The sequence below is a fragment of the Calypte anna genome, chromosome 2 (genome assembly GCF_003957555.1).
Source record: "Calypte anna isolate BGI_N300 chromosome 2, bCalAnn1_v1.p, whole genome shotgun sequence".
NCBI classification, from domain to species: domain Eukaryota; kingdom Metazoa; phylum Chordata; class Aves; order Apodiformes; family Trochilidae; genus Calypte; species Calypte anna.
The window spans coordinates 48,341,896-48,356,549 of record NC_044245.1 but is presented as its reverse complement, the minus strand read 5'-3'; the positions used below and the strand labels follow the sequence as shown (position 1 = coordinate 48,356,549).

The 14,654-nt window shown below is 39.6% G+C and overlaps 1 protein-coding gene across 1 annotated transcript; it reads left to right on the top strand.

The window, feature by feature from the left end:
- Nucleotides 1-11,748: 11,748 nt before the first annotated feature.
- On the top strand, nucleotides 11,749-12,762 carry NEUROD6 (neuronal differentiation 6). Its single transcript, XM_030445457.1, has one exon. The coding sequence runs from the start codon at nucleotides 11,749-11,751 to the stop codon at nucleotides 12,760-12,762; it is 1,014 nt and encodes a 337-aa protein (XP_030301317.1).
- Nucleotides 12,763-14,654: the final 1,892 nt, after the last annotated feature.

Below are 14,654 nucleotides of genomic sequence, written 5' to 3'. Positions count from 1 at the left end.
TCTAAATTAACGATAGCCCTGCCAATTCTAATTGGTATTCTAATTAGTCTGACAATTCTACTAATTAAGAACATTAAACTTTTTAACAAAGGCTATCTTTTTTGTGTTGTGTTTGGCAAAATGGAATTGAGGGTACAGGGGAGCCTGAACTGCTGCTTCAGAGAATTGCTGACGATTAAAGCAAAGTAAACTAAACCAACAAACATTTGGGGACTATGGAGAAACATTTATATATGGTACTTAAATGACAAGAATTAGCTTTCCAAATTATAGGATATAGTAAGTAATAGAGAAATTTTATTAATAAAGTTAAGCTGCAAATCCAGAATACAAGGCTGAAAGAGATTTGCCTTTTGAAAACATTCATTCAGCCCAAGTGCTATAGGGATTTTGGTGCAGTTGGCAAATTGAGACATTCCTTTGTCTGGAGAAAGCTCACATTTCAAAATTTGCTGTCCTTCAGATATGAAACAATAGCAAAGGAAAAAACCTGTGTTCCACAATGCAAAAATTTCAGTAAATAATTTTTTCACAAATGTCTCATTCTGAGAAAAACTGCTGCCTTGGATTTTATATATTATAAGGAATTTAGATCAAAATTATCGTTTTGAATTCCTTTGAAATTAATCAAAGACCTGACTTTTCCTTAACGTCTCATTCTCAGAAAGACATTTAATTATAATACACTTAATGCACAAAGTTTTATGCAGAAAACTATGGGCAATCTTCCAAAAGAAAACATGCTCCATTTTCTGCTGCTTAAAGTCACAATGTCAGACTGCAAGTATATTGTTCTTAATCAAGATTCCTCTTTCCATGGAAGTCAGAGCATCTCCACAGCCTTTGCAAAAATAAAAAAATAAATAAAAAAATAAATTTATTAACATAACCTTGTGCTGCAAGAAGCAAAGGAATGGACAGAAGAACAGACTGAATGGAAAGCATGGAAACAGATAATTACTCCAAACATCACCTAACCCAAACTTCACAGATTTTACTTTTCTGACACCAGGCTTTTAAGACAGAGGGAAGGAGCTTTAAATCTCTCAGGATTTGGCCCCGTGCTGTAACACAGAGTATTCCCTCCATCACATCATCAAAGAACTGCTGCACTGCCTGAATTCACACTGTACAAATGCTTAGAGGTACAGAAAGAGATGGGTATTCCAGTCACCATCTGCTGGTGACAGCAAATGTTCTCCACGTCTGTCTTCAAAATTTATAGCAAGTATCCTTTTGAGATAAATTTTACCTAGATGGCTTTACATAGCAAGATGTAAGGAAGTGCAGTCCAAATGCAGAAGCCAACATGCCTCTCTAGGCAGAAAATGCACTTAAAATTTCAACCCAAGCCCTGCATATAAGTCCTGAACAGAAGAATGAAGCCCTGAGTATATTGCAGTTCAGTCTTCAGAATGCATATCTTCAAACACTTCGTGTATTGCGTATTTCTTTCTCTCTTGATCATGCTGCAATTATCATAATTCAAACTGGAATACGTATTTTTGTAAAAAGTGCAATTGCATTAAAGATGATCACAAAGGAATCAGAATAAGGCAGATATGGACTGGTGATGCTATGAACAATACCACAGGGAAAAAAAAAGTAAACCAAACCAAACCAAACCAAACAAAAAAACCCCAGCTAACCAAATGAAAAAAAGGATTCCTAACTTGCAAAAATATATGCATATTCAGTACTACTGCTGCTGACCACTGACTGTTTAGCATTTTGCAAGCTACACTCTGTCTGACCTTTTCCCAGTTTTTTAAGAGCAGAAAGACTCAGCCACACAAACTAGGGAAAAAGTCATCTGCTACAGCAGCTAGCACAACAGAGGGAAAATACAAGCAGGATTTGGGCTCAGCACACCATAGTCCCTCCTTAGGAAAGGGAATTTGGCCAGAAAATAAGGCTTTTTGCCAAACTTCCAGGTACATTCTGGCCATGGCTGACTTAAACTATTTGGAGATTGAAAAAGAACCTCAGCCAGCCCAAGGACTGAAATGAAAACTCTGGGCTGCCAAAAGATACTGCCCAATTTTCTTTGCACACCCTGTAAGTTGAGACCACTTTGCAGAGCAGTTACCTCCAAAAACAACACTTGTGCTCAAGGCTGTGTCATAAAGCTCTGGTTTTCCTGATGTCTGGTGGCTGGGGAAGCTGGCAAGATGTAGGGCTTACACAAGTCCTTATAGATTACACAGACAGAAGAGATAGAAATAACTGAAATTACAGTTCAGCTCAGCTTGTACTTAAAGAAGTGATAACCTCTCCTCTTTTTTATGGCAAGATCATAACTTCACATTGATTTTGAAAAAATTTTAACAACAGTTAATATTAGAAAATGCTGCTTCTGAGGGGATCTTCACAGATCTTCCCCAAAACATTGATCCAGGTATAAGTAAAATCCTCTCTTGAGCTCTGCTTTCTACTGTATATTTGAAGAGTTGGGAACCACTGCTCTATTCCTAATTGTTTCCTCTTTGTTCTGTCCTAGGAAAATTATGAGGTTTGCAATGGTAATAATAAGAAATTTACAGCTTACATCAGCATGTCCACTTACTCAGGAAATTTGGTGGAAAATACATGAAAATTGGTTTTTATAAAGATGAGAAAAAATAGTTACTCTGCAGCTAGAAGTAATGATCTGTTCATTCATCACTGGAAAAATGTCCTTTAAACATCAATTTTCAAAATTATTTTTGAAAAACACCATTAGAACCCAGACTGAATTCAGCACCATTTTACAGCTGACTGGAAACTGGCTGTGCCTTTCACTTTCTCAGAAGCTTAGAGACTGAATCCAGAAAACAGTTTTATAAAATTCTGTTCTATTTGCAGTCAAATTCTGCCACCCAATCTCTATTACTGCCTAGGAAAAACTGAGCCTATGAGCAGAACTTCTCAAATGACTCACTTTCCACTCTCAGCTGTGATGAACTTTGTGGTTTGAGTTAAAATGTGATGGTCAAGATCCCCTGAACATAGTTCTGTCCATTTTCCACTGCCTTCAAGTCAGTGAAGATACGAATAGATTTGTGTAACTGGAAAAAACAAGAGGGATGGTGGATCCAGTGACTGTATACTTTGTATAATTTGTTTCTGAAAAATAATTTTTGGAGTGTTTATCAAGCAGACATTAGATTCTTGATTACTCCAAATCAAGGATTTGGAACTGGTAGAACAAGTTCAAAATCTGTGCTGCAAGATCCTTGTGCCTTTCTTTTCCTCCTGGAAAATAGTGCTGCTCTGTTTCACGGGAGTGTTACAAAGATAAACATTAATTCTGGCACTGGTTTAGGGATTTTTTGGTGTTTGGTGGGGTTTTTTATATTTGGGTTTGGTTTGGGGTTTTTTTTGGGGGGGTGGGTGTTTTTTTTCTTTTTTTGTGTTTGTGTATGTTTTGGGGGGTTTCTGTTTTGTGTTTTCTTTCTTTGTTTGTTTTTTAACCCAAAGTTACCTTTCTTCTTGATAAGAAAAAATCTCCAGTAAGATTTTTAAGTACATGCATGATCACATGCTGCAGATGCTAGCTGGCAATCACAGGTACTAGGAAAAGTCAAAAGTATAACACTGATCTGGGAAATGTGAGGCAGGCCACAGTTCATTACCAGCTTGGGAAGCCTGACTGAACAGCTTTTTTGCTTTTTGAAAGGAAAATATACTTATCTTCACAGGCATTTTGGGAAAAGAAACCAAGAAAGTTTATAAATTCTGATAATAGGAAGCAAACCAAAATGAGCTATTCCATTACAGTAAGCCTGAGTCATCCTGCCCCACACTTAATATTATGGCATAAAAACAAGTACCTCATCTGAGCTCTGCAATTAAGAAACTGCTTGTGTATTTGTATATAATGAGAATTCAGGTTTCAGAGGCTGCCGTAGCTCTGGCGCTGCCTACTGTCACCAACTCAACTTTAAAAATGTGCTTTCAAACTAGGTTTAAACTAGGTTTAGAGGAATTTTAATTTCTAAGGTACATCTTTTTTTCCTAAGATGTTCAGATATGATTTCAGTGCGCTGCTAAAATTTGCCTGAGGAGTGCATGCAAGAGAACAGAAATGATGATTCTTAGGAGTTTGAAGCTCACCTGAACCTGGCTGAAATTTCATGGGGGTAAAGAAAAGTCATTTCTTTAGCCTAAGGGCTTTCTCCCTGCTGAGTCTCAAAGGTCTGCTGCAACTAATGGAAATGTCAGTATCTCATAAACTTTGCAAGGGTATTTTACAAAGTTTCCTTTACAAAACATCCTACAGTTCTCTGGGAGGGGACTGCTCACCAGAAGATGATTTTACTCTCAGGTTTTACCTTGAAAATCTGCCAAGTCAGTGTTCATTCAACTTCTCTATTTCCTTGCATCTCACATTTAATTTAGAGCATGCTGTGTAGTCCTAAGCAAACTGCTCCTCTCAAAGTGTGCTCTCTGTAAGGCTGTTCTGCTCTTCTAACAGAGTCGATGCCTTCACCATGGGCTCAGATCTCTCATCACTTTCCAGAGGGGCTTTGCCCCTGTGCTGTCTCACCATGCAGAGCTCTCAGCACCTTGTCTCTCTTTGCACAGGGGGTAATCCTCTTGCAGGGTGAAGGCTGCTGAAAGGGAGAAGAAGTTTTGGGAACATCCCATCAGGTGCCTCTTGTTGGGGGAGATTTGCAGGGGGGAGAAGAAAGCAGCCCATCAGCCTCAGAGATTTCGTAAGGAAGGAGTGTCCTGGTTTATGGAAGAAAGGACATGGTTCATAGCCACAGGGTCTGCCTGGGGAAGAGGAAGCAGCGCAGGTCTCCTCCAGGGTCACACCCACCCACACTACCTCTTCTAGAAGGGACTGGCTGCAAAAACCGTGCTTTGATTGGGGACAGAGAGACATTCTCAAAATGGAAACTCGGAGGAAGCATGCCTGTGAATCACTGTCGGCACTGGCAGGAGAAAAAGAGAAAAAAAAAAAAAAAAAAAAAGAAAAAAAAAGGCAGCATCACTGAGTAGCTGTTTGACCAAGATTGCCATTAAATGCCATTAAACGACCAGCAGCATCAGGGTGTGTGCCGAGCAACTGTCCCTGCTGCAGCCTCTAAAGGCTGCCAGGCATAGCAAGCTCTGAGCACCCTCAAGGTATGGTAGCAGAGAGTGTGACAACCCCAGTCAGCAAGTATGAACAAAAACCCCTCAGTTTCTAGGATGTACCACGGGGTTGCTTCACACCACAAAGCAACAGGAATGATCTTAAACCCCTGCAGTTTCAAGAATTTACACAGCTCCATGAGTAGTCTGACTAGAGCATTTTTCCCCAGGCAGAGAAATATGTTAAATTCCATGCTTCTGCAACATAAACACCACTCCTTAATCTGGCAATAAAATTTTCAGGCTATATCATGTCATTACTTTTCCAGACTGGAACACCTTTAAAAAATATATATTTTGCATCTTAAGATCATATAGTCCTACTCTCTGTCAAATCAGTTACATTAAGACAGCAGCAGCTCAAAATGAACAGGATTATGCCAAATGTGTGTCACATCTAAATCAGAGCCATCCTAGTGTTTCACAAATCTTAGATCAATTTCTGATCACAAACTCATTTCTGTTTAACCGTAAGCAATTACATTAGAGTCTGTTTTCAGGCTCTAAATTCATATTTTACTCAAGCAGCTCTCACTAAAACAACATAACTAAGCTCTCTGTGGATCTTTCATATTTGCCCCTAACAACCTTTTCAAAACAAATTAAGTATGTCTGAGTAGAGAACATCCTTGTTACAGGACACTTATATAGTCCAAAGTGAATTTATAATATTTTGCAGGATTAGCAGGTGGGTTAAAATCATATTTTCAGACTAAACTGAATCTTCTTGAACTTATGTAGGCTAGATCTCTGAAGATGGGAGTCCTCATTCGCGTTTCCTTAATCTCTCCTGGGAGAAGGATGTATTTCCCTGTACATCACCTTAGCTCTGGTGGGAGAGGGCTTAACCAGCTTGATGGGAACAGCAGGTTTCCCTCACAAAGCTGTTCATGCTTTATGGCAGCATACTGAGGATGCAGAGAGGCAGAAAAGGGCTGGGTCACCGCTGAGCAGGGATACACTATTTCAGTCCCATAGTTGCATATAGGATATGCAGCTGGCATGCAACATATTAAGCGGCACATTGGTCTGGTTTCCCCAGCAGCACCTTTTGTGGGGACATGGTCCTGTCGTTGCCAGAGGGTCCCAGTTCTGACCAGTCACAAATTCACTGAGGCTGGAAGACCAGATTCACTGCCCAAGGCACCATCCTCTCTTGCCCTGATTTCGGTAAAAGCATACAAAAAAAACAAAACAAAACAACCAAACAACAACAACAAAAAATAAAAACAAACAAAAACAACCAACAACCCCAAAGCAAAGCAAACAAACAAACAAACAAAACAAAAAAACCCCCACCAACTATAACAAACCGCACCACCACCCCTCCTTAGCCCCCCCAAAAGGTATTCTTGCCTCCTTTTGATCTCTGAACTCAGCAGGAGGCCGGAGCCAGAAGCCTCTGTTTTTCATACTCTTACCCATGTATTTACCCCTCCTGGTCTGGCTTTGCTGTTTAGGATGCACTGGACATGTATTTCCTCCCAGTCTCTCTCCCAAGGCAGTGGAAAAAGTCACAAAGGGAAGCTGAGAGTCCAGGCTCACTTGCAGTTGGGTTCTGGCATAGACATCAACTACCAGAGCCTGCCCAGACTCAAGTGGGCTTGGAGGAACTATTTCTAGTCCTCCCTGGGCATTTGGGCCATGCACATCCTGACACCAGGTCACGAGTGAGGAAGAGGGAGTTTGGCATCTCAGGATTGTCGCAATGGCTTTACACAAACACGAGAAGCTGAGTTGATGCAATATTTAACACTTACATTAGAAAGATGAAGAAATAAGGAAAAGAAAAAGATTTTGATAAATGTCCCACACCTTCTAAACAGTCTCCCACTGCCCACAAGGTCCAATTGCTACCTGTGAGTGACTCAGACCTCACACCAAACTGGTCACGAACATCATTAAAGTTCCTTAATACAGATGTGGTTCTCCTGTTACAGCGCAACTGGTCCAGGGGTGATGGGAGAGGATGATGAGAAATTTAAAAGAAATAAGCAAAGAAATAAAAGAAAAAAGAAACAATATAAAAACACTCCCTGGAGACCCAATGATAGTGTATGAAGTTATTGGAAGGACTCCAATTGATTGCAGTGCAGTTTGGGTCCGTTCCCCTGATGCTCCATGGAGGTTCTGCAGTCCTTTGAACTCTATTATTTCAGTGATTCGATTTATGTTTGGCTGGGTTAAATGTATTATAATACCATTGCATCTGAAATAGAGTCAGTTATAATTCAGAACTACACAGTTTGGGCACAGGAAAAAAAATCCATGGTATGTTTTCTGTAATGTATTTGGTGCCGTGCAGACATTCTACAGAGTGCATTTAACTGTGTTTTGTGTATTATTCTTAACATGCATTCGCAGTAGACAGCAAAGCAGCAGTTATGGGATATGCTGTGAATGCATATTAACAGCAGTACACATTTGCATATCATGGATCCATAATACAAAATGTGTAGTAAAATCCTTATGAAAAGTTATTATGCATGCACAGTAGAGGCTTTTTAAACCTTGATATCTCAGCTATTTTGTTTCTCCTCTATTTATTTGAAAATATTAAAAAGGTCAAATGATGGATTAAGAATCTGCAAAAAATGGAATGATACTACTACAGGGAGAATCCTTCAGCACAAACTAATTTATTTTGTTTTTAGTAGCACTATAAGAGCCACTGAAAATGTATTTTACAATCATATTTGAGTAGCTTTTAAAAAACAAACTACTTCAGCAATAAAAAAAAAAAAAAGAGGGAGAAAATATTTTTTTAAAAATGTGTTTTGGAGGATGGGTGATATAACTGGAAATTTTGAAGGTCCTTCCCTTAACACAGAGCCACTACAATGTCAACCTTTCCTTCAGTTTCTCATAGTATCTTTAGTATGCATTGAAACAGGGTTTAGTTCCTCAGGACTTTGCATATTTAGATTATCGTGCATTGTATAATACTCTGAATATGCAAAGTCCTTGAAAAGGTTGACAACCCTTAGGATCTTCCACAATACGAATCTAAATACATAAATTCTTATTGAGAATAATAGGAATCTACCCTCACCTCTGTTACACGGATCGTAATATTTGGGACAAAATGAAATTAATGTTATGAATAGCACAGCTCTTGCTTCTTTTGAACAGTTGCCACTTAAGTTTTAACATCTTTGTCACTTCAAGTACATTTGCCTTAAAAAATAAAAATTAAACAAACAAAAAAAAAGAGGCCTTAGCTCCATAGAGAATGAATAATCCGATATTTCCCACTTCTGTGAAAAAATTCAAAGTTTGGGGTAAAAGCTTGTTTGTTTTTTTTAATCAAAGGCTATAAAAATCTTCAAGCACATACACAAAGATGCACATAGCACACTCTCCACACACACACATCGTCCTGCTGCAGATTTATTTTTTTGTTCCTCTCTCTAACCAAAAAAATGCCCAAGCAGATTTAAATGAAACTTTGTGAAAACAAAATAATTGGATCACATCTGAGAACATTAATGCCAAGCTTGGGCCCAATGCGAATTAAAGCAGATGAGTTATAAACCCTTCAAAACCAGGATTTATAATGGAAACACTGACACAGACCCATAACAATAGCAGGTCTGCCAGGGATTATTTTAATACTAAAAGCATACTCTGTCGCTCACTTTTTAAAATAGAGATTACTTGGTTGCTAAAAAGCAGTGATAGGCAATAATGAAAGCAAACTTTACCCCAAAACCATGTATATAACCTGACATGTTGCTCCCCTTTTAACTCTCTTGATACTGTTTATTTGTGGCACACCACTCCATAATTAAAAAAAAAACAAAACAGAACGTAACAAAAAAAATACAAATCCCAAACACACCAAGGTGGAGTTTGCCATAAGCTCCATGGCAAAACTGAGCCGAGGGGCTTTTTTCGGCTTCATTTAACAGTTTCTTGTCCGTGGAAAGAGACAAAAGGGTTAAGAGAGGACAAGCAGGGAGTGCAGGAGAGGCAGCTGACAGCAGAAACAAGGGCAAGAAGAAAGCAGCAGCCAGGGAGGCACATGGTAGAGCAGGAGAAAGATTTTAGGAGGAGGAAGACGGCATTTCCAAAGGAAAGAACTCAGTTTTTAAAAGAGATTTTGGAGAGGCTTTCACAGAAAGGCCAGGCAGGTGGAGAAAATTTGGCAGCAGGGGAAAGTCCCCCGAGCACCCCAAGTCACGCCTGTGAGCGCATCGCCCTGCCGGGAGCAGGTGCCCCCCAGTTGCATCACACCAGAGCAGGACTGGGGGCAAGTAAGCCCTGCCATGTGCTTTCAAAGAAAAGGCATCATTTGTTAAATCTTCACATTGTGAGTCCACTTTCCCACAAATGCCTCTTTTCGGAACGTCAAAAACCACTGAGGGATGCGAGAGGCAGATTTCTTAGAGCCAGCAGGAGGTTTGCTCCTCTTATCCTGCACTCTGGGACAACACACCTCACTCAAAAAAAAATAAAAAAAAAAATAAAAATAAAAAAAAAAATCCACACCCCTAGCCCAAAATTGTGTCCAGCAGCATGAGACAAAAACTACTTCTAATGACTGTGGTTTGTGTTACAGCACTGGCATTACTTCCCCATTCCTGCCTTCCTTTCCTTGCCTCCTTTATTTTTTTTTCTTTTTTCCTGGGTACCAGGTGCACCAGAGGGACTTGGATCAGTACAAAACAGCACTTTTCATATAAACAATACTGTATTAACAACCACAGGGCAGCCGTACCTGTAGGCAGGGATAGCACCAAATGTTGGCTTGTCTATCCGTGCAGCAAGACTGCTAAAAAAGATGCAGCTCCAGTGGAAATGCACCTACTGTATGTGAAAGGCTGGTGTAGATTTTTTTTTTCTTTTTCTTTTTTTTTTTTTTTTCTATCAGTCTAACCTTCTGTGTTGATACATGAATGCTGGTACCCACTTAGAGGGATGCCAGATGATCAGTGCAGAATGAAGGTCCCAGGAGAAAGGCTCACGTGGTTTTCTCTGCCCCGTGACGTCACTAGCAGATGGCATGGGTACCAGCTCTGGCAGTTGGCATCAATGTCACTTTTTAGAGATCAATGAGATAGTGCAGATATACACAGATCTAGACTCCAGGAGACGATGCGACATTCAGACTGAAAAGATTTGGAAGGCAAAAAATGAAAACTGATTGTTGAATGAAATAAAAAGCTAAGGTAATATAAATAAAGATATATTTCAGTTGGTGATGGGTGTGCATGCAAGTGTTTAAAGATACAGTATCATTGTCTTGTATTTTATGTATGCTATTTACTGTCTAATAACTCCTCCTAACATTTTGTTCTTCTGATGCAATTGCATACTTTGATTGGTGTTATGTAATATTGCAAGTGTGTAGACAATATTGATAGAGTTAGTCTTTGACTGGGGTTTTTGTTTAGTTTTGTTCTATTACAAAAAGTCCTTGCGTTTGTTTTGCTTGTCTCTTTGAGGACCATGGGGGATCCAAGCTTTTGCTGCTCCCAAACTGCAAACAAAAGCAAAATAATTAGGAAAAGGAAATTATTTTCCCATTCCAGGCTGAATTCTGAGCACACGTGCAGGATTGCAGTCAGAATCTACAGACCGCTCCTGTCAGCTACGAGCTGGAGGGAGACGTCTGAGCCTCGCTGAACATAAACACTGCTATAGAGTGCAGGGAATTTTTTACCTCCCCTCCACCACAATTGATGGGAGAGAAAAAAAAAATAGAGGGAAAGAAAAAGAGTAAAAGCAAATAAGTTGATTCTAACTAAACAGATATTATCAATCAGAATTTTTGTGAAATTTCCTGTGAGAAAGGAAAAAAAAAAAAGGTAGGGGGGTTCTATTTCCTAACTCTGATCTGAATATGTTTAGGGTTAGATCATTCTGATTATCATCATTTCATTATGAACTAAGTAATATGTGATTTTAATTCAAATCGTTAGAAAAAAATATTAGCTTTTAATTATGTTACTAGCTGAGTGATCTGGGGGGTTGTTCCATAATTTTTTTTCTTCTCACCTACTCTAACTTAGTGTTTAATATTTTGATTCACAAGTCGAAAAATGTGGAGGAAAAAAGCTCATTGAAGTATAAGTCAAAAAGTTATTTTAAAATATTTATCCTTCAGTTAATAGAGATATAGCACTTTTCAATTTTAAGACTGCTCTTGCTCTCATTTTTTCACCCAGGGGAATTTGGATTAATGAAATTTCTGTATTGCTTTATCATGCTTTGCATTTCTTTGAATTCCACCGTGGCGAGGGTTGGAAGGGCTTGTTTAAAAATAAGATAAATGAGCAGGGAGTTAATTGTACATTTTAAATATTGATTTACTCTATACTTATCTGTAAGAAATGGGGTTCTCTAGCTGCAAGATTCTGAGTGTTTCACGTTATTTTAAAATTCTGGACAGCTTCTTTTTGTTAAAAAGCAAGAATTTGCAACCGGCATTTTATGGGGGGGAAAAAAAATTAAAATAAATTGACTGTGCATTTATATATACACACACAGAGTCATATACACAGAGCATGCATGCAGATGCACAGAAGGTGCATGAGGATGGGTGTGTAAGTCGGCAAACTTTAAAAATGGAAATATTTAAATATTTTGCTGGCATTCTTTCAGGTAACTTAAGATTATAGAACCATGTTAACACTACCGTTTGATGAGTCTGTTGTAATGCCAGAATCCCAGATGTGCAGAAAGTTTTCCAGAGAAACTGATGACCAAAAGCAAATTAAGAACCCAGAAAGCTTTTCGAAGCAGATCGTGCTCCGTGGAAAGAACATTAAAAGATCTCCTGGAGAAGACACAGAAAAAGAGGAGGAGGAGGAGGAGAGAGAAGAGGAGGATGAGAATGGTTTGCCTAGGCGAAGGGGCCTTCGGAAAAAAAAGACAAGCAAGATAAGGATGGAAAGGATCAAATTCAGGCGACAAGAAGCCAATGCTAGAGAGAGGAATCGGATGCATGGCCTTAACGACGCCCTGGACAATTTAAGGAAAGTGGTCCCTTGTTATTCTAAAACGCAAAAACTGTCCAAAATAGAAACCTTAAGACTAGCCAAGAACTACATTTGGGCTCTTTCTGAAATCCTGCGAATTGGCAAGAGACCTGACCTGCTCACCTTCGTCCAAAACTTGTGCAAGGGTCTGTCCCAGCCAACTACAAACTTGGTGGCGGGATGCCTGCAGCTGAATGCCAGAAGTTTCCTGATGGGCCAGGCGGGCGAAGGCGCCCATCACACCCGCTCGCCCTACTCCACCTTCTACCCCCCTTACCACAGTCCCGAGCTCGGCACCCCCCCGGGGCATGGGACTCTCGACAACTCCAAGTCCATGAAACCTTACAATTACTGCAGTGCTTACGAGTCCTTCTATGAAAGCACTTCTCCCGAGTGCGCCAGCCCACAGTTTGAAGGTCCCTTAAGTCCTCCCCCAATTAACTATAATGGGATATTTTCCCTGAAGCAAGAAGAAAGCTTGGACTATGGCAAAAATTACAATTATGGCATGCATTACTGTGCAGTGCCACCCAGGGGTCCCCTTGGGCAGAGCTCTATGTTCAGGTTGCCTACAGAGAGCCACTTCCCTTACGACTTACATCTGCGCAGCCAGTCTCTCACCATGCAAGATGAATTAAATGCAGTTTTTCATAATTAATGAGGAAAATGAAAATAAACAGTGGTCATTCACCTCCCCATCTAATTAAGAGCAAGCAGATGCTTGGGCACTGCGTAATTGGCACAACTCTATTTAACGTGTTTACTAGTTCCTAAAGTGTGTTTCAACTATGGTGGGGATTTTCTATGTATTAATAAACCCTTTTTCTGATAAGTATATTTCCTTTCATTTTTTTGTCTGTAAACACTGTGAGGGTCTGTTTCCTCTCAGAGGTTATTTCCCCCTCATCTTTTTTTTTCTTTCTATTTCCCCATTTGCTTGATTTGTTGATCAGTGTGTCTGAACAATATCGCTGAAATAAAAGCATACACACTGTATAAATTTAATGTCTATTTTGATTGTACAGTAATTATACAAATGCATGTTATTGAAATCAGATTAATAAAATTATGTATTTATAATTGGTAGAAAATATATATTATGTATTTGAGGAGAACTGGACTAAGAATATTCAGAACTTTAAAAAAATTATCTCAGAACTGAGATGGGCTTGCAATATGCAGAGGTGAGAGTGCAGCAATATTGAAAGCTATGCAAAAAAAAAAAAAAAAAAAAAAAAAGCAAAGGAAAAAGCAAAACAGTTTTTTGGGTTGTTGTTTTTGAGTAAGATAAGGAAAACCAGTGATTGTCACTGACATTATTCAGCCTGACCTTTAGAGTATTTCTGGCACGGGCCACATGCTAATATTTTAGAAGATGTTGTCAAAATTTGCCTCAGTTATTTTGACCATATATAATCAGCACTTTTTTTTTTTCTTTTGTATTATTCTGACTTCAGATGTAAAGGTTTGTTATAACAATGTATAACTGTGGTTTCTCACTACGTATTTTAAATGCAATTAAACATAGATGTTTCCACTTTTAAAATACATCTATTAGCTGTCATACTGTATTTTGCCTGATACTTATTATTTCACAGTATACAGCTGCCTTGGGTCTTGCCTACACAGCTTTCTCACCCGTACCCCTGTAGTGCCTGAGCCTGGGGGTGGAGATCATGAACTACCAGGGCGAACCTCACACTATTTTCAGAAGGATGTGTTAGCGACACAGCAAAAGCAGACCCAAAATATCACAGAAACAGCTGTGTGCTAAATGAAACACAGGTTAGAGGAAGAAAGTAACTTTATAGCTCAATGATATGATGAATTCTGTGTGGGAAAGGGCCCCGAGCAGACACGCAGGCCACTCCTGCCCCTCCTGCTCTGGCCTGAGGAGGGGTGCAGGAGCACGGGAAGCTCCTGAAACTGCAGAGAGAAGGACTCCCTAAGCACTGCTGAACTTACTTGTGGCTAATATATAGCACCAGGAATCTCCAGATGTGTCTGCAACCCACACTAGTTCAGCAGCTACCGGGGTCTACATGTCCCCTCATACCTTAACAGAGTTGAGCTCAGCAGAGCCTCAGCTGCTTTTAATCTGCTCAGAGCTGTTTCTCAGTGAGCTACACAAGTGACAAAATAAAAGAATGGCTGAGCTAAAAGCCAGCTCCCTTTAAACCTCAGAGTGAGCAAGACTTCTTGATTTTGAGGGGTAAAGAGCAGCTACTTCACAAGGATTCAACTCAAGTACAAATGCTATGATTGAGCTGGGAATAACTTTTTTTTAAAAAAAAAACTGCATGAAAAGTGCAAATTCCACCTGCAAGCTAGAGAGCCCTGGCCAAATGACAGTCTGAGCTGTGGTTTGTTAATGACACCTCAGACTTACACTTGAGCATACAGGTTGAAAAAGAGGGGACGGGCCAATTTTTTTCCTAATAATTTGACTAATTTCACAAGTGGGACTTGCTGTAAACAGCCTGTCCGGCCAAACATTGTAGCTCTTTCAGGACAGCAGCAGCCTGACACCCATCTTTTCTAAATAGTACC

What these genes read in the sequence shown, in the direction of transcription:
- NEUROD6 (XM_030445457.1), top strand. Translation starts at nt 11,749, where the DNA reads ATGTTAACACTACCGTTTGATGAGTCTGTTGTAATGCCAGAATCCCAG.